This window comes from Cryptomeria japonica, chromosome 10 (assembly GCF_030272615.1).
Source record: "Cryptomeria japonica chromosome 10, Sugi_1.0, whole genome shotgun sequence".
In the NCBI taxonomy this organism is placed as follows: Eukaryota; Viridiplantae; Streptophyta; class Pinopsida; order Cupressales; family Cupressaceae; genus Cryptomeria; species Cryptomeria japonica.
In genome coordinates, this window is record NC_081414.1 from 877,676,233 (window position 1) to 877,694,840 (window position 18,608).

General features: G+C 37.3%; 1 protein-coding gene across 1 annotated transcript; it reads left to right on the forward strand.

Annotated features, from left to right (window-relative positions):
* The first annotated feature begins 463 nt into the window (after positions 1-463).
* LOC131079790 (uncharacterized) lies at positions 464-4,401 on the forward strand. Its single transcript, XM_058017833.2, has 2 exons — positions 464-3,852; positions 3,956-4,401. Exons 1-2 carry the CDS (start codon positions 3,705-3,707, stop codon positions 4,351-4,353), a joined length of 546 nt encoding a protein of 181 aa, XP_057873816.1. The 5' UTR covers positions 464-3,704; the 3' UTR covers positions 4,354-4,401.
* Positions 4,402-18,608: the final 14,207 nt, after the last annotated feature.

The window sequence follows — 18,608 nt, forward strand, 5'->3', positions numbered from 1 at the left end:
TTAATTAAAATAAAATTCATTTCAATTGTGGTTGCAACTTGCATTTGTAAGATTTTACAAGTGGGGGGATTTAATTAAATGGGCTAGAAGGGGGATTTTAAATAAATGTGAATTTAATTAAATGGCTTAAATAGAAGAAGGGTATATTAATTAATAGGAAGAATTAAGAATAATTAAATGAATAAAATTCACTTAATTCATTGTGCAACTTTTAGGTGTCTACAATTATAAATAATTAATTCTTTTAAATCCCAATTCAATTTTCATTATGATAAGTTATAATGTAATATATATTATAATGAACGTACATTCGCTTTCCCAATATCACAAAAGAATTATGGAACATATCCGTCGTTCTTTAGATTATATAAATGAAAAAGAATTATGGATCATATGGAAGGAAATTAAAATGATTGTACTTGGACCCACTAAGCATCTATCCGTCTTTAGATGTTAGTAAGAAACCACATTGATGGATGTTCATTGATTTGGTAACTTCCAAACATTTTCCCCAAATACCATGAAAGTCCTCGGAATGTTCACAGAAAAATACATGAATTTTACGCCTTTTCCCAACTTAAGAAGGGCATCGCACCCGATCACAATACACTGAAAATTGGAATCGATCTGAGTTCATATTTTTATATTTGAAGTAATTTTTGTTTCTGCTCCGAGGAAAACCCCATGAGCATGGATCGAGCTTTCCAAAGCGACATTGAGAGCGCCCTGCAAAACCAAAAGCAAAATCAACAAGTGGAGAAGCAGAGCCAAGAGGATGTCGAGCATAAATGGAATTACATTACTTTCGCAGTGGTCATGTGGAGTCTCTCTCTCATATTTTACCGCATTGCATTTCGCCCACACGCCCATTTTATCTCAATACCGGTAGAGATTTACTTATTGATTATTTGTACCGTCGTTGGTGTGCTCTTTTGCATTCTATATAAGAAAATTGTGGAGGAAGAGCGATCAAAATCCAAGGATTCCCAGATTTCATTCCAGCAATGCATTTTCATCTTATTGGCGTCTTTGGTATTTGTAGATTATATTCTGATTGCCATCTCCGCCTTGAAGAAAATATAGAAATGCTCTGCAATAGTGCATCCATGAGCATAAGGGTGAAGAATAGTATTGCTAGGTATTTTACTTCATTCCCTGATAAATCCAGGACAGCTGTGGTCCAGAAATGTTTGAAATAAATGAAATATAGATTTTTGAGCTGCGGTCCAGACTCCAGAGAAGTTTCTCTATTTTAAAAACAAAATTAGGAATATATTTGACTATGTAATGTTATTCTCTTGTAGGCCTCTACAGAAGCTAGGGTTTGTTCTTAAACAGGGTATCCTGTGGTTAATGTGTGTTGATCAATTGATTGTCTTTACTAGAAACTTTAATAAATATCTTTATAGCTGGTTTATTTGTATATATATAACATTTTACAATTGATTTGGGATGAAATCTATAATTGTTTTTCTCCTTCCGTAGCTTGTTATCCTTTCAGAAATGGCGATTGATATGTATGTAGATTTTGGTGTTATTTATTTGCCATTAAATCCATAAATTTAGTTTTTGTATCCAGAGTTACCAACATATGGATCACAAATAAGACAGATGGGTAACGCAGTTGCATTATCAATAGGGCATCGGTTTAAGTCTTCTGTTTGAAGCTGTGGAGGATCAGCTGGGGTCATTTTAAACAACCAAATAACTGATCGGATAGATATATGAGCAATTGAAACCGGCATATGGACCTTAATACAATTGGAATGGATGGAATGGATGATCCTCAAAAGATGATAAAATACAAGCTTTTTCTGAGGATAAGCTATGGTGCATGGAATTTATATCAAGTCTTACAAGTTCTAGCTATGAACATTGAAGCTCTATGGTAAACTGAAATGACATTAGAACAGATGACCTCAAGAAAGCTTCTGAATACTAGATACATGTCCCCACAGCTAAGATGATGCTATGGTGGATTGGAATGATATTCAGGATGCCTGACCTCTCGTAAAGCTTCTTTTACTTGACATGCCTAGCCTTCTAATGCGTTGAAAACCTCAAAAAAAAAAGAGATCCATGCATACTTTTAACCTTCGTAAGAGACAAAGCATCTCAATGGTAGAGAAACTTGGCAACACTTCGGATTTTTTATGTCTACCATGTGTGGCTTGGAGGAGGAACTATCTCCACTCCACACCATGAGCTGTGGAAGAAAAGAAATTATTAGCATTAATTGTTGGAGCCATGTGAATGCCATCTTGGCTGGCTGTACACAATGAAACCTCCATAATGACATATCTATGCTATGCAGATCCCTTATATTGAACTGATAAAATACTTAGATGACCACAAAGTTTAGGAAACTTCTTTGGAAACAGGGCATTTTCATAAGCACTACATGTAACATATAAGTTAAAATCTTAATAAACTTCTGTAGCCTTCCATGAAAATGGAGCATTCATTCAAACATGTATGCTTTACTTTACATGCATAATATTAATGTTTCTCTCCGGAGGACTCATTTGAATGCAAAGCTTTAAACTATACCTCAGAACAACACAAGAAAGACTCAAACAATTTCTTTTACAATGCAGTGCTTACCTTTTAAAAAATTCGAAAGCAGTTCTCTGCTGCAAAGATCTCTGTAAGTATTTCTTGGGTCCTGAATATCTAATGCATTTGTAAGCACCACAACCCCTGCTGTCCTGTTTGTATACCCACTTGAGATCAGGAAAACGTCTACACCAATGTTCTTTTTATTTTTTCACTACACTGTCTAGAGAGTTGAGCTGGTCGTTTCTTCCAAAAGATGCATCTATTCAGGAAATTGAAATATGCTGAACACACACTAACACTGTAGGTAGTTAAGCAGGTGATGCAGAGGAGCACAGAGAAATAAAAAAATCACTGACAGGTCACTCAGAATAATGAAAAAATCATGATTTTAATACATCGGCTGTTGCAGTAAGACACATGATTTTGTTTTTGCAGATTTCACAGAGTTTTGCTTCTGAGTTCTCCATATCTCCCATCTAATACAAGAGCCAAATTTAGCACAAACCGGGCCCACAACTCTGAGCTGCAGACTCCAATAGAGCATCTTGATATCCCATTTAAATTAATCACCTACCCACTAAAAGTAAAAAGCTCCCCTAAACTTTTCCTCCGCACGCAATAAAAAATACTAAGTATTATCTTGGAAGCAATGCTACAAAAAATGCTCTGTTCTATGTTAAAATTGAAAAATAAAAACCAAACACGGTTACATTTTCTAAATTCTGATTTCACATGGATTCCAAAGGAAGAAATCTTGTGTTCGTCCACCTCATAGAAGTAAAAGAATCATGGATGTTACCTCCTCGCTACGCCGACTTCACTTTCATCTGATGGGCGACTGCACCTTCCCTCCAATTTCTCGTACTTGGAAATTTTCAATAGTACGGACATCTTTAGCCCACCAGGCGAGTTTCGGTGAATCTTTTTAATGTCAGGCTTGTATAAAAAGAAATGCTGCTGGATAGAAATCTCATATTCCTCAACTTCAATTTCTGTGGATGTGAAAGTCGTCATGAACCAAGCTGCTCTTCGTTCTGCTGATATTTCACTCGACTCAACGATCCCAACGATTTCTAAATCGTCTGACATTGAAAGCGCCCTACAACAGTGCTCAGCTCGAACAATGGAAGGGCGTGTATGGGGTAATGGAATTCTGGAAGGTCGTCTATGGAGTAATGGAATTCATTGGACTATTTCGGGACCGACCCTTTTCTCCCCAATTATGTGCTACCGAAAGTGCCCTGCAACAGACTGTTCCAGCCCAGCAATCAAATAAGGCTGCCAGCGAAACGTGTAAGTTCATCAATTGGGCATTGGTATTATTTACAATATCGCATTAACAATTTTTGGGGACTGACCTAATATTTGTGATTATGTTCGCCTGAATTGCCCACAGTGGATTCTGAGAAGTCTGATATTGAAAGCGGCTTCGAGCAGACTGCTTCAACGAGACAAATCGATGTGGAGATGGAGGAGGCTGTGAAGCACAAGTGGAAGTTTGTGAATTGCGCATTGGCATTCTTTGGAATATCTCTTGTACTTTTTGGGGCGGATTTTCGGTCAAATAGTCGAGCCAGTACATTAGTAGTGGAGATCTGCTTATCGTCTGTCTCTTTAATTTCTGGAGTGCTCTTCTATATTATATATCTCAAGATTTGCAAAGAAGAGCAATTGAAGATAACTAGAAGCCAAGTTTCAGGTCGTTCGTATCAGTTTCTTCTTTTCAGCTTAGCGGTGTGTTTGACATTCGGTGTATACATCCTCATTGGTATCAGCGCCGCAAAGAAATTGTAATAGTTTGATATTCTAATGACTAGATTCAGTCTAGTAAAGCATAATTTATATTTCTGAGGAGATTTTATTCGAATATTTCGACTACAATTTTTAACAGGTAATACCTTTCCAAATAAACAGAAAACACACGAAAATGTCGCTATTTCACTCAGAATGAATACAAGAAAAAAGAGTTAAAGACAACTGAAATCATGCACAGCCGATTACAAGATATCTGAAAACTCTGTTTCAGATTTCGGAACCAGCTGTTATGATGGCATTTGACCTCCCATATTCATATGTTGAAGAGTAAACGGTGTAAAATGTGTGATACAAATTGCCATACAAATCTGGACGTGTCTATTCTGGCTTCAAAACGGCAGTACGGATTGGCTAACACGTGTGTTAGTCATACGTTTTATACCGTCGATTTTGCAATAAACAGTTGCAATCGACTAACATGTCGCTATCACGCTGTACGAAAGGTCCGTTTTGGAACCAAAATAGCTGCGGCCTACAAATCTCCGCCCTTAAAAATCAAATCGCAACAATAGCAAAAATAAACAGAGCAAAAACAGAATAACATAAATCTACAGAATTACGTGGTTCATTAATTTGATTACATCCAAGAAAAAAAACAGGCTCAGATTTTTCTGTGAATTAAATCTGAATTTTTTCGCCATCCACTCAAGATATGAAAGCCATCCACTCAAGATATGAAGATAATAAAAGAACAAATATTGTAGTACTCTGAATCTAGTTTCCAAACTACTAAACTTTTTCAAAATTGGATAAGATTAAGGGGGTCAAATCCTTCGTGCACGAAAAACTGACCCTGTTTTTTCTGAAAAACATAACATAGTGTCTGACGTGTGCATCAAAAATAGTTAGATTTAGTATTTTGACAAATCCTTTGGCAAAAAGATAGTTAAGAGTGGGCACTAGAAGATGTGTATTTTTTTGTAATTTTTTGTTGAGTTTTTTTTTTCTATAATTTTTCCAATCGAGCACATCCTGAAAATTCGGTACCCGTTCGTGCGCGAAGCATAAGTTGCACTAAACAAATAGAAAATACAAATTTTTTTTTTTAAATTATAAAGAATCAAGTGCACTACAATAATATTTAAAGTTTTTTAAATTTGGATACGTATATCAAAAGTTATTCAAAAAATGGTGCACCTATCTCTATGAGAACTATGGAGACACTAGTAAAAGAAATTCAATAATAATATGTTATTGTTGTTCAAATTGAAACAAAATTATATGGTTAGAAAGCTTAGAAGATGGGTGAAAATATGGTGGCAATTTTAGAAATACCCACTTTATGAAATGTAAATCTGATGATGACAAAGTCGATAAACCAAGTTAATAAAATAAAACATGTCAAAAATGAGAGAAATGGAGGGAAATCAAACTTCCAATCCGTAGCTTTATCATCCAAGCCTATTTCCAAGCCTAAAAAGTCAAAAGCGCGTACGGGGTACGTATGGTTTAAAAAGCGTGTACGGGGTATTTATAGTGTAAGAAGTGCATACGCGCGTGTTTCCCATTAAACAGCATGTACGCGCTATTGTATAATATTATATTCTATGTATAATATGTGTATATTCATATAATATATGTAATGTGTATATTCATATAATATATGTAATATATAATATGTGTATATTCATATAATATATATAATATATAATATGTGTATAATATGACATTGTATATATAATATGTTTATATACATATAATATATTAAACATATATATACACATGTAAGTTTATCGTCTCTCCCTCTCAAACGCATATAAGGTCTCTCTCTCTCTCTCTTCCCCCCATGTTCTCTCCCTCTCCCCTCTCCCCTCTCTCTCGCTCTCCCCTCTCCTCTCCCTCTCTCTCCCTCTCCCACCCCCCTCTTCTCTCTCTCTCTCTCTCCCTCTTCTCTCCCTCTCCCTCTCCCCTCTCCTCTCCCTCTCTCTCCCTCTCCCACCCCCCTCTTCTCTCTCCCTCTCTCACTCTCTCCCTCCCTCTCCCCTCCCTCTCTCTCTCCCTCCCTCTCCCCTCCCTCTCTCTCTCTCTCTCCCTCCCTCTCTCTCCCTCTTCTCTCCCTCTCTCCCTCCCTCTACCTCTCCCTTATCCCCATGTTCTCTCCCTCTCTCTCCCTCTCCTCCTCTCCTCTCCTCTCTCTCTCCCTCTCCTCCTCTCCCTCTCTCCCTCTCTCTCTCTCTCTCTTCTCTCCCTCTCTCCCTCCCTCTACCTCTCCCTTCCCCCCATGTTCTCTCCCTCTCCCCTCTCCTCTCCCTCTCTCCCTCTCTCCCTCTCTCTCTCTCTCTCTTCCCTCCCCCCTCTTCTCTCCCTATCTCCCTCCCTCTACCTCTCCCTTCCCCCCATGTTCTCTCTCTCTCTCTCTCTCTCTCTCTCTCTCTCTCTCTTCCCTCCCCCCTCTTCTCTCCCTCTCAAATGCATACAAGGTCTCTCTCTCTCTCTCTCTCTCTCTCTCTCTCTCTCTCTCTCTCTCTCTCTCTCTCTCTCTCCCCCTCTCTACCTCCCTCTACCTCTCCCTTCCCCCCATGTTCTCTCCCTCTCTCCCTCCCTCCCTCTCCCTCTCCCTCTCCCCTCTCCTCTCCCTCTCCCACCCCCACTCTTCTCTCTCTCTCTCTCTCTCTCTCTCTCTCTCTCTCTCTCTCTCTCTCTCTCTCTCTCTCTCTCTCCTTCCTTCCCTCTCTCTCTCTCTCTCTCCCTCTCCCCTCTCCCCTCTCCTCTCCCTCTCCCACCCTCCTCTCCCTCTCTCTCTCTCCCTCTCCCCTCTCCCCTCTCCTCTCCCTCTCCCACCCTCCTCTCCCTCCCTCCCTCTACCTCTCCCTTCCCCCCATGTTCTCTCCCTCTACCCTCTCCTCCCTCTCCCTCCCCCCCCCCCCTCTCTCTCTCTCTCTCTCTCTCTCCCCCCTCTTCTCTCCCTCTCTCCCTCCCTCTACCTCTCCCTTCCCCCCATGTTCTCTCCCTCTCCCCTCTCCTCTCCCTCTCTTTCCCTCTCCCCTCTCCTCTCCCTCTCCCTCCCTCTCCCACCCCCCCTCTCTCTCTCTCTCTCTCTCTCTCTCTCTCTCCCCCTCTCCCCTCTCCTCTCCCTCTCTCTCTCTCTCTCTCTCTCTCTCTCTCTCTCTCTCTCCCTTACCTCCTCCCTCTTCTCTCCCTCTCTCCCTTCCCCCCATGTTCTCTCCCTCTCTCCCTCTCTCTCTCTCCCTCCCTCTCTCTCCCTTACATCCCCCCTCTTCTCTCCCTCTCTCCCTTCCCCCCATGTTCTCTCCCTCTCTCTCCCTCTCCCCTCTCCTCTCCCTCTCTCCCTCTCCCTTCCTCCATAACTTTTTTAAGGCTTATTAGCACGTACATGGTACTTTTTACTCATAAGCGCGTACGCAGTACTTATTACTCAGAAGCCGAGAATATCGTTGGCCTTGCCAACATTTTATGGCCTAGCAGCACGTATGCGGTTATCAATGTAGCGCGTACGCAGTTTATAGACATAGTTTTAGTTGCCCAAGAGCCTCAACATCAAGTAAAGCATTAAAGAGGTGAGAACAAATAGAGGAACCTAACAATAATTCTCTTTGGGCATTCTTGGGTAGACTACCACGCAAAGACAAAGGTTGTTGTAGATGCACTAAAAACATTAATTGAAAATTTTTGGCATGACAACACAAGAGTATCACCCAACCAAAGAGATGTTGTTAGAAGGCAAATTGGGTCTAAAAATCGTGAGCCACATGCGAAACACTATTTGGATATGACTCAAAGATTTTTTGAAATGGCAAAACCTTTTTATATTAAGATTAATCATGTACGCACCACGTGTTGTTGTAGGATGCATATTGAATTTTTCATGCATTATGATATTTTTCGTCATATTTGTTCTACTTTGCACACTAACGATGTTTTGCAGGAATGTAATATACAAGCACCTCCTAAGTCGGCAAGAGAATTCATTTCAAGTGTGTTATGTAATAGACATGATGGTTGCATTTATTATAAGATGTCTTGTTTGGAAGGTTCTTGTGCTATATGTGGTGGTTTGCAATGTTTACCAAGATGCATACATTTGGAGAGCACACATGAAATTGGTACGAAACTAGTTTCTTTTGGAAAATACAAGACAGTCACATATGGAGTTAAAGATGGAAAAGATTTAAAGAGATGTGAGCTAGTGAAAAATGACATATGTGTAGCTCAATTTATGAAAATGTTTCAAGAGAAACTAGTTTATGAGTACATAATGCATACACAGAGCTCGATGGTTAGATGAGAAATTCAAGTTGTGTAAGGACACATTTCCTCTTGGCACCATTATCTCTATCGTTGATTTCGCTGAAAATTATACTCTACAACCTCAAAATGAAGTGCAATCCATGTATTATCACTCTACACAACTTTCTATTTTTGTACACATAGCATTCATGCATGCAGATGATAGCATAGAGGAGGTTAGAAAGGTTGTAAGAGAGTATCAGTTCTACATAAGTGATGATCGTACTCATTCATCAGAGTTTGTACAAGGATGCTTTAAAGTTTTCTATGATAGTTTAAGGGAAAGGAACATACGATACAACCAACACTTAATATGGTCAGATAATTACACTGCACAATTCAAGAATTCAAGGATGTTTCATTGGCTGACAAGGATGCATGTGACAAGTGGTGTACAACATTTTTGGAATTTCACTGAGGCTAGACATGGTAAGGGAGAGCACGATGGTGCAAGAGCATGTGTGAAAATAGCCATAGCCAGGGAAGAATTGAAGTACGAAGGTGGTGCTGAGTTGGTAGATGCAGAAACAATTGTGCAATGGTGTAAGTCTACAATGGGTCCAGGTAATCCAGGTACGTCATTGGTTCATAGATATTTTTGGTTGATTACTGAATCTAACATTGAAAACTATCTAGATTGTTGTACAGTTGCAAGATCGAGTGACATGCTCTCATTTATGAGTTCAAATTCAAGTTCACTAGTAATTTATACGAGACAGATGGTATGTTTTTGCTCTTCATGCATGTATTGTTTGTGGGAAGAATGTGAATCAGAAGAGTGGGTTGACAAATGGTCTTGTAGATTGTTGGTTCCCATTGATTCATATCAAATTACCAAAGCACTACAATTGAGCTAGATGGAGACATCAGTGGATTTTGACCATGTATCCGACCTAGTGGATTCAGGTGATTTTTTGAGTTAATTTTTTTGCAAGTATTCTTTTTGGTTCATTTTGTTGTACATCATACTTTATTTTTGGTATTAATTAAGACTTTATAAAATGCAGGTCATGCGTATGCAGTTGTTGCAGAAGAGAACAATGAAGAAGGAACAGATTACTATTTGTGTCATTGTGTTGAGCCTAAAAGAAAATTGACAACCACAATCATTGACGGAGAGGGTATTGAGTACCCAATAGGGTCTGTTGTCGTGACAGGAACATGGCTTCAGAGATACCCTATCAAGAATTCTGATGTTTGGTTGTTCGAGGACTTTGAAACATACAGACATATTCTTCATTTCTCTAACTTTGTTGTTGCAACAAATATTCATTTGATGAAGTATCGTGGTAGACCTCATAACAAGATTTTATGGAAAGTTTGTGAATCTGACCACGAGGCAATACTTGACACAATACGGGTTAGAGCCAATCCTGAAGGCTCACTTGATTGATTCTACGGTTCAGAGTAGAATGATTTTGAGAATTTTGTATAAATCATCGACGAATTGTTCTATATTCATTTTTTGTATATATAAATGCCCATGAGCTGATTTTTACATGTTTAGGGGCATAATTTTGTATATTTAAGTGGCAATGAGCTGATTTGTACATATGTACATGCCAAATTTTGTATATTAAAATGGTGATGAGCTGAATTGCACATATTGTAATGCCAAATTTTGTATAAAAGCCCATGAGATGATTTGTATATTAAAATGGTGATGAGCTGAATCGCATATATTGTAATGCCAAATTTTGTATAAAAGCCCATGAGATTATTTGTAAGACAATTTTTTGTATAATCAAATAGCCAAGAGCTGATTTGAATAATATGTGACAATGTTTTGTGACTATTTTGTGTGTCAATGTTTTGTGACTATGTTTTGAGTATATGTGATGTGTCCCTGGTCAATCATGAGCATTCTTGATTCTTGTATGATCATGGATAAATATTTGAGTCATTATTGGGTCATAGGGGTGATAGATTGAGACTAGATACAATTTGAGCAAAAATTGTCATTGTTGTCAAAAAAATTGTTAAAAAAGTTGTCAAGCAAATTCTACATTGCGTCAATAGGGTATGCCACCAAATGCAACGAATACACAATAATGAACTGAATACAAGGAGTTTTGTATGGTTAATTCAACATTTTAGAAATTTTATCAAATCATATTCCACGATGGTAATGCTTTATATCATATATTTTTGTTGTTTATATTCATATTGTTGATTACATATACAAATATTCATTTAAATTTATAAAAGGACAACCACAAAATACAACGAATACAAAATAATGAACTCATTACACATTTATTGGATCGAATATCGATATTTATATATATAAAAAAAGGTATGTCTGCCAAGTCAATACAAGTATTACAAAAATGTGGCATATGCCATGTCCAAATCGATATACAATAAAAATGTAGAATATATCTACATGTATTGGTCATTTTATGACCAAAACTAACACTATATGATCCTAAACTGCTGGTGGATCATCAAAATCAAGCCTCTTCGGTGCAGTACGCGGCTCTGTAGATGGCTGCAAAACCACAATTCAAAAGCCAAGTTAGAATTCTTTTGTAGAAAATAGTTCACAATTGACATCATAACTATGCATTTAACTTTAATTCCTTTGCCATTGAAATGTAGATTACCTCATCGGCTGATCTAGGAGCTAATGTCTTCGCTCTCCTCTCCTTGTCACTCTTAGGAGTTTTCTTGAAGACATACTTAAATGGATCCACATTATGGCCGTACTGTGAACAAGTCTATTGTAGATTAAATGTACAATTAATATAATGTACTAACATAAATATATCAAAAACACTTAAAAGCTATAATATAGAGAAAAATGACATACTTGTGCCTCAGATGCTTCTCCAATGGACTGAGGATGGCTCACCACTGATGTAGAAACGATCGCTATTACCTATACAAAAAATGTACAAAGATTAAATACAATTAATATAATGATAAGTATTGAAGGTTGAAAACAATTAATTTTACATATCAAACAAAAGTGTACCGGATCCTGATATGCTCCTCCAGTGCAAAGAGGAGGGTTCGCCATTGACGAAATAGGTATGGATATTTGCTGTATGAAAAAAATATAGATTATAATATATCACAAGTTCACATGTACGTGTGCATATAATCATGAAATCAAGAAAATAAAGTAGAGATACATACCTTCGCCCTCTCTTGATTCGCGGGCGAATTAGGCACATTCAACATATCCACAAAGCTCAATGGTCGTTGTACATGTAAAATAGACAAAAAACACTAATCAATCTACAAACCCCAACTAATACTTGATTTCAACATTTTCAAATAGTTGTACAACTAAAAATGTGTTCAATTACCTTCTTCACACGTTTTGGCATCTTCGAGATATTCTTTTTCTTCGGACGAGCCCTAGACGCGGAGGGGGTGCCCTAAAAATAGAAAATTAACATGAGATATTAGTACAGATAATAAATTAAACATAATTTTAAAAATCTAAAATGAAATGACTTGCATATTCCACCAAAACAATACATAAAAAGAGTTGTACAAAATATGATACCGTATAGCCTTGTAGGCCAAAATCGATCGCCAATAGCGTGATGTCATCAATCTGGGACATTTCATCCCCTGTCAACACCTACAAACCAGAAATTGGACCAAGCATTAAAGATAGTTAGTATATTTTGTATTTTTTTGAATTCAAAGTGTATTATTCTATTTTAACATGTTACAAAATTTATACCTCAGGCGTCGAAGTTGCAGCTGTGGTAATTGGGGAAGGTGTATGGGATACCACTACTGCATCCTGAAATGTATATTATTTGTCTCAATTTAAATCAATGTATAAATGAAAATTCATTTATATAATTACAAAATTAAAGTGACTGATAAATAAAATGTTATGAATTCAAATCAACACACCTGTGTCTATGGCTCATGGGCAAACACCATGTCCATCAACTCATCTATCAGTGCGACATCCTCAACCGTGTGAGCTTGACATCTACAACCGCAAATCATGCATAGATGATATGAGTATCCATCTGCACCTTCTGCATCATCTATCCCCGAGCAACTGACACACATATGCTCGATGGGCTCTCTGTCGCCCTCTAACGGCTCATCATCCAATACAATAGGGTGTGCTAATGATGTCCCATGCTGGATGATGGCACCAGTCAATGATGTGGCCGCCTGAAGAGTCTACAGCTCCATCGACTCTTTCAGCTCTAATGGGACAGCCTGATGCACCTTGGGTTTGGGTGCTAGGGGGCGGCGACTCTCCGTGGCTAATCGCCTACGGGCTCCAGGTCTATCTTGGGTAGAGCCACCACCTCTACCATGAAACTCTCTCATGTCAAAATAATTTGGGCACACATTGAGCACAAACTCACAATATATTTTTTTCAAAAAATATAATGGCACCTCATAATTATTACAAGGTGGATCGTCAAAGACCATCCACCACCTCTGCCAAAAAAGATTTTTCATCTGCACATTGGTACACCAATGTATGGGAAACCTCTTTGCATTAGGAGGTAATGACTGACCAGTTTTGGGGTCAACAAAAAGGGCACATATTTGTTGTTTAGAAATATTTTTGTTTTTAACTCCATCGTATGATAGCCCATTGGCATAGAATTGACGACACCTATCCCTAAAGCTTCCCCATTTGGTAATTTTTGTGGAAATAGCTATGGCACCACTAGCTAATGTTTCTAGGCTAGTGGCAAGGGATTGATGATGGTCAAGTTTAGAAGTTTTCAATTTTACAATCAGTCTATTGATTTTGGATGTATTTTGCCCTAACTGATTAATTAATTCTTCTTATGTTTCGGCTGTGCGGTCAAAAGGAGGAATTGGGGGTTGTTCTTGTGTGTTTTCAGGAGGTGCATTTGGTTGTTCTTGTTCTGGATTAGAAGAATCTGGTTTTTGAAACAAAAAATGAAAAAACCTAATCAAAATTAATGAAATTAAATTCAAAATGTAAAACAAATTGAATAAACTAGAAAGAAAGACAAAAAAAAAAAAAAACTAACCTTGATCCATAGCCTGAGGACAAATTTCGCACCCTATTCACAGTTTAGGTTAGAAAATGAGAAAAAAAGAAAGTAAAAAATGCGCTTTTCGGGTAAATGAGGACCCATTTTTTTAAAAAAACTTTTTTCATTAGGCACCGCGTACGAGGTTTTACTAGGATTATTAGCGCGTACGCACTCATTTTCCTATAAGCAGCACGTACGCGCTAATTTTTCTAGGCGTAACGCGTACGCGCTCAGTTTCCTAAGCTCAGCGCGTATGCGCTACCTTTTCTAGGCTCAGGAAGAACAAACCTAAGCGCGTATGCGGGAATTTTAAATTTTAAAACTGCATACGCGCTGCCTATTTTTCCAAGTTTTTTTTGGGTGGTGTCCACTTTTATGACCACCATCTTTGTGCACACGCCCACATGAGAAAAGGCTTCATAAGCAATAAGGGGCACCTCATCTCGGGAGGAGACATCATCCTCCAGAGAGGAGTCGGCAAAAGCATACTCAGAAACATTAACCATCAAGTGATCTTCAACAACATCCTTCCACCAAGTAGCAACACCTCTGCGGCAGGAGAGAGAATAGTCCAAAGCTAAGTGACCCATTGATAAGAATCTTTGACGGCGAAAGGGGAGACCCTCATAATCTAATGATTGAGTCCATGGCCTATCCCTGACCATCACATCCACGTCCCTAGGGAGGGGTACAAATATGTCAATATCAATTAACAGACAGGCAAAGGTTGAATGACCCATGGAATTTGTTGCATCATCAACCTTCAAGAAGTTGTCAATGGAGATACTGATGGCCTCAAAACAACAAGGCTCTTAGAAATAGGGGGGAATATTACGAAGGTGAACCCAAACCAGATGAATAGTAATAGGTTCAGTAAGGGGGTTGAAGGAAGTTTTCTAGGGTTTAATAGAAAGAGAGTGATCTCCCTAAGTCCACAACTTATCCAAAACCAAATAGAAAATATAAAGGGATTTCTATAATTATCTAAGATGTCTCTAGAATTATCTAAGAGGTCTCTAGAATAATCTAAGACCTTTATATAAAGTGACAATTTGTAATCAATTCTTTATCTCTGATCAATCTAATCAGTTTATCCAAGAAATTTGAATCAATTTAAAATTATTTATGTGCTTATTATTGCAACAATGTTTGTTTCTGCGTGTTCTAAATTCTTCACTTGTCCCTAGTTATGCCAAGAGACATCTACAAAAGTGTTTTTTTTTTTTTTTGAATTTTAATGTGGGTCACAACAAGATGATTAAATTTTGTTGAGTTGTAATGTAAGTGACCCATTAGAAGCAATCTTCTAATCATCCATAAATGTAATTTTGCTTTTTCTTATCTTTAGTGGTTGATCAATGTCTAATTTTATTTTCATAAATAATTTGTAGAATAACATGATGAAAAATTAGTTAATGGGATTTCTATTTAGCAGTATTATTCTTATATTTGTGTCTTTCTCATTGTTGTTTAATGTAGAGGTAAATAAGTTTAAAGAAATTTAATAATTATCTTTAAATTGATATCACTCAATGTATTTCGCGTAAATTATTTTTAATATAGGTATGCTATTTAATACTAGTGTCATTACCCAAAGTGACAGACTACATGAAATAAGGCTCTAAAGAAGAAAACTCAACCTATGAAGAACCCTTTATGGTGTAAGGCACCTAAGTTAATGATTTAAGATAGAGCTGATGATAATGCAATAGGAATTAGAACTTTGCCCTTACTTCTCTCTTTACCTTTTTTCTTTTCTCAAGTAGATTTTTGAGTTGATGAAGATCCCTTGATAGATTCTAAGAACTATATATTGTGCTTCTCAAGAAGATTTGAGAGGTGGTCAATTGATCTACTTTTTCATACATTTATGGTCATCATGCCCGAGTTTCTTGCAATAGGAATACTCAAGTTTTTTCTTTCTTAGGCTTACCTTGTTTTGAAGAAGTTTTAATGTTGCTTTTAGAAGATTCTAATTTTTATTCTTTCTTGTTCTCCTTGTCCTTTTGAGTGGTTTGCTTCTCCCCTTTATTGTTTGAAGCCTATTGTTTTGTATACTCATTTTCTAATTCGTGACCTTTTGTTTCATCTGCTTTTTCTGAATAATTTTCTAATATAAGTCAAACTTCATTAAATGTGCTTAACGATTCTACATAAAAGAGAAGTACAAAAACTTTATTCAAACACCAAAATCTAAAAGCTTAAAGCTTGATTGCACTTGTTAAACCACTTTTAGCTTCCTCAAGAGTAATTTTTTCCTTAGTACCCTCATTACCATATACAACTCTTTGTTCTGTAACGTGCAGGTTGTTCTTTAAATTTTCAATCATGATAAATAAAGGGTGTTAATCATGTGATAGTCTAATTTAGCTTGCTGTTTAAGATGAGTAGTTGTAAAAATTAGTACGTACAAATACAAACTAGAAGGAAAGTATAGAAGTGAAGTATAGTATAGAAATGAGTAAAACTAGTAGATCGCACTGCCTTGACACAGTTGATTGTACTGCTTCAAGCCTTGCGTGACTCTCCCAACACTTGTCGTCTGATATTGTTGTTGATTCTTCGTGATCCCTTGCTGATAGTAATCATTGGTCTGAATGTCTCAATGGTTGTTGCTCACTCACTAACCATACAAGATAGAGTGGCTCACCCTCCATAGGCGAGATCAAGGCTATGTATCCGATATCAATTTGTTCGCCTAATTATAGATCTGTTGTATAATTACACACATAGTTCATGAACATATAGATTTGGCTATTATTACACATTCCCTTTTGTACATGATTATGAGAACACAAACAAATGCAATATACACAAAACCAAAGAATTGCATACATAATGTTTTTGAAATATTATCTCAATAGTAAATATTGAATGACACAATAAAAAAATAGATGGCTATGATATCATGTAGAATTCACTAGAATCTTGCATAAATGTCAATAACAGAAAGCCATGCAAGATGAACAAATGCATCCTCCTGCTTATGAGGTGAAAAGCACAAAAATACAATACAAAAGACAACATGATAATGAACAAATCCAACATATTATTAAGCCAAGAATGAGATGTACAAATAGGAGAAAGGAAGCACAATAGCCACCAAGAATAGTGGAGAAGACTAGACAATAATCTCCCACTATCAAGGATTGGTGGTAAGTTAACTCCACAATATTAGCAAGTTAACTCCATGTGACTAGTGAACTAACTCTATGAAACTAGCACACCCAACCAAGCTTAACTCAAAGTGTAGGAATAATTCATAATAGACAAATGAAGATAAAAATTATTCTACAAAAGATATTTTGCAATCCATTGTATTGGTCATTGGAAAGCCTTCAGATCCTTCCCACCAAATTATCAACAAAAGGGTAGCAACTTTTTCTCATCTATGTGTTGACTTTTTTAAAAAAAATAGTCCATTTCCCATATCTATGGAGACTAGATTGGGTAGTGTGCGCACTAGATCTAGCAAATTGACTATGAAGCCTGATCAATCAATGGCGTGCTTGTCTTGAACGTGGGGGCACCTATTGAGAAATTGTCCAAAATTAGGTTCCAAATTTCTCAATTTCTTGAGGAATCACATGTAGTAAATCTAAAGGAAAATGGTAAGGCTCCAATCTAAGATGATTGAGTACTTGAGTGCTTGTAGCGCAATCGCATAAAACTCCTGATCATACACAAAGTATTTTATTTTTGCCTAATTTAGCTTCTTGCCAAAGTAAGCTATTGGATTTCCCTCTTGACTTAAAACTCCCCTATCACTGTCCCACTTGCATCACAATCAACTTGGGACACTTTTCTGAAATCAAGAAGTGTTAACATAGGTTACTCTATCACCTTTGTGTTCAAAATATTGAAACTCCTCTTTGTTGCAGTTCTCCAAACAAATTCTTTTTTATTACCCTTCACTATCCTTGTAATCGATGCACAAATCCTACTAAAATATTTGATGAACTTACTACAAAAATTTGCTAATCCATACAAGCTTCTTGCTTCAAACATACTCTACAATTTTTTTTTAACTTTTTGGGGTCTTTTTTCATACCACTATTGAAAACCACAAAACTCAAATACACTAGCTCTTCCTTCATGAAACTACACTTTCAAATTCAAAATTAACTTCTCTTCTTTCAACCTTTACAAAAATTTTCTCTAACATCTCGCAAGTACTCTTCTTTTATTTTACTAAATATCAAAATATCATCTAAATACAAAATCACAAACTTACCAAAATATGACTTCAAAACTTCTTTCATCAAACTCATGAAATTGCTTGCAGTGTTCATCAACCCAAACGATATAACCCAACTCATGAAGCTTGAACTGACGCTTGATCTTGACAAATGTCATTCCTTTGAGCTTTCTTAGCGTTTGCATGTACCTTCAACATTTATTTCTTCTACTCAGGACTCGTTGAAACTATCTTATGCATTTCATCATGTGCTGAGTTCAAGAATCGCCTGGGGACCATCTTCTTGAGTTCTCGCCAAGATACTAAATAGGAGTTTACTGAGCTTTGAGTACACAATCACACGCACCTCGTGACATCAACTCGTCACTCGACTGAACCCTTGGAACAGTTCGCCGAGCACCCGAGCTACACATCTGGAAACCTTATAACTGATATTCATTACTCGAACCTTGGTGAGATGTACTTTCTTCCCTCACTGAGTCCCGAGTTGCCTTGTAGAACATGAACAAAATGCCACATTAGACCAGACTCGAAGCCTCGACAAGCTGTGCAAACCACTCAACGCCTATCGATAACCTTTAAACTATGACCCACTTTAGAATCACTTTGAAGCACATGTTTATAACTCTTGTCCCTAGGACATTGAATGAATGGGGTTCGAAACTTAGGGTGGATCAAATGCTAAGGCTATCGACCACAAAAGAAAGACTGAGAACTTGGGGCTGATTTCAAATGATGAATGACCCATGAGAAAATAACTTAAGTCATGGGTAACTAGAACAAGA

Coding starts and splice junctions, on each gene's coding strand:
- LOC131079790 (XM_058017833.2), top strand. CDS start 3,705: ATGGAATTCTGGAAGGTCGTCTATGGAGTAATGGAATTCATTGGACTA. Junction 3,853..3,955: donor TAAGGCTGCCAGCGAAACGT/GTAAGTTCATCA, acceptor AATTGCCCACAG/TGGATTCTGAGAAGTCTGAT.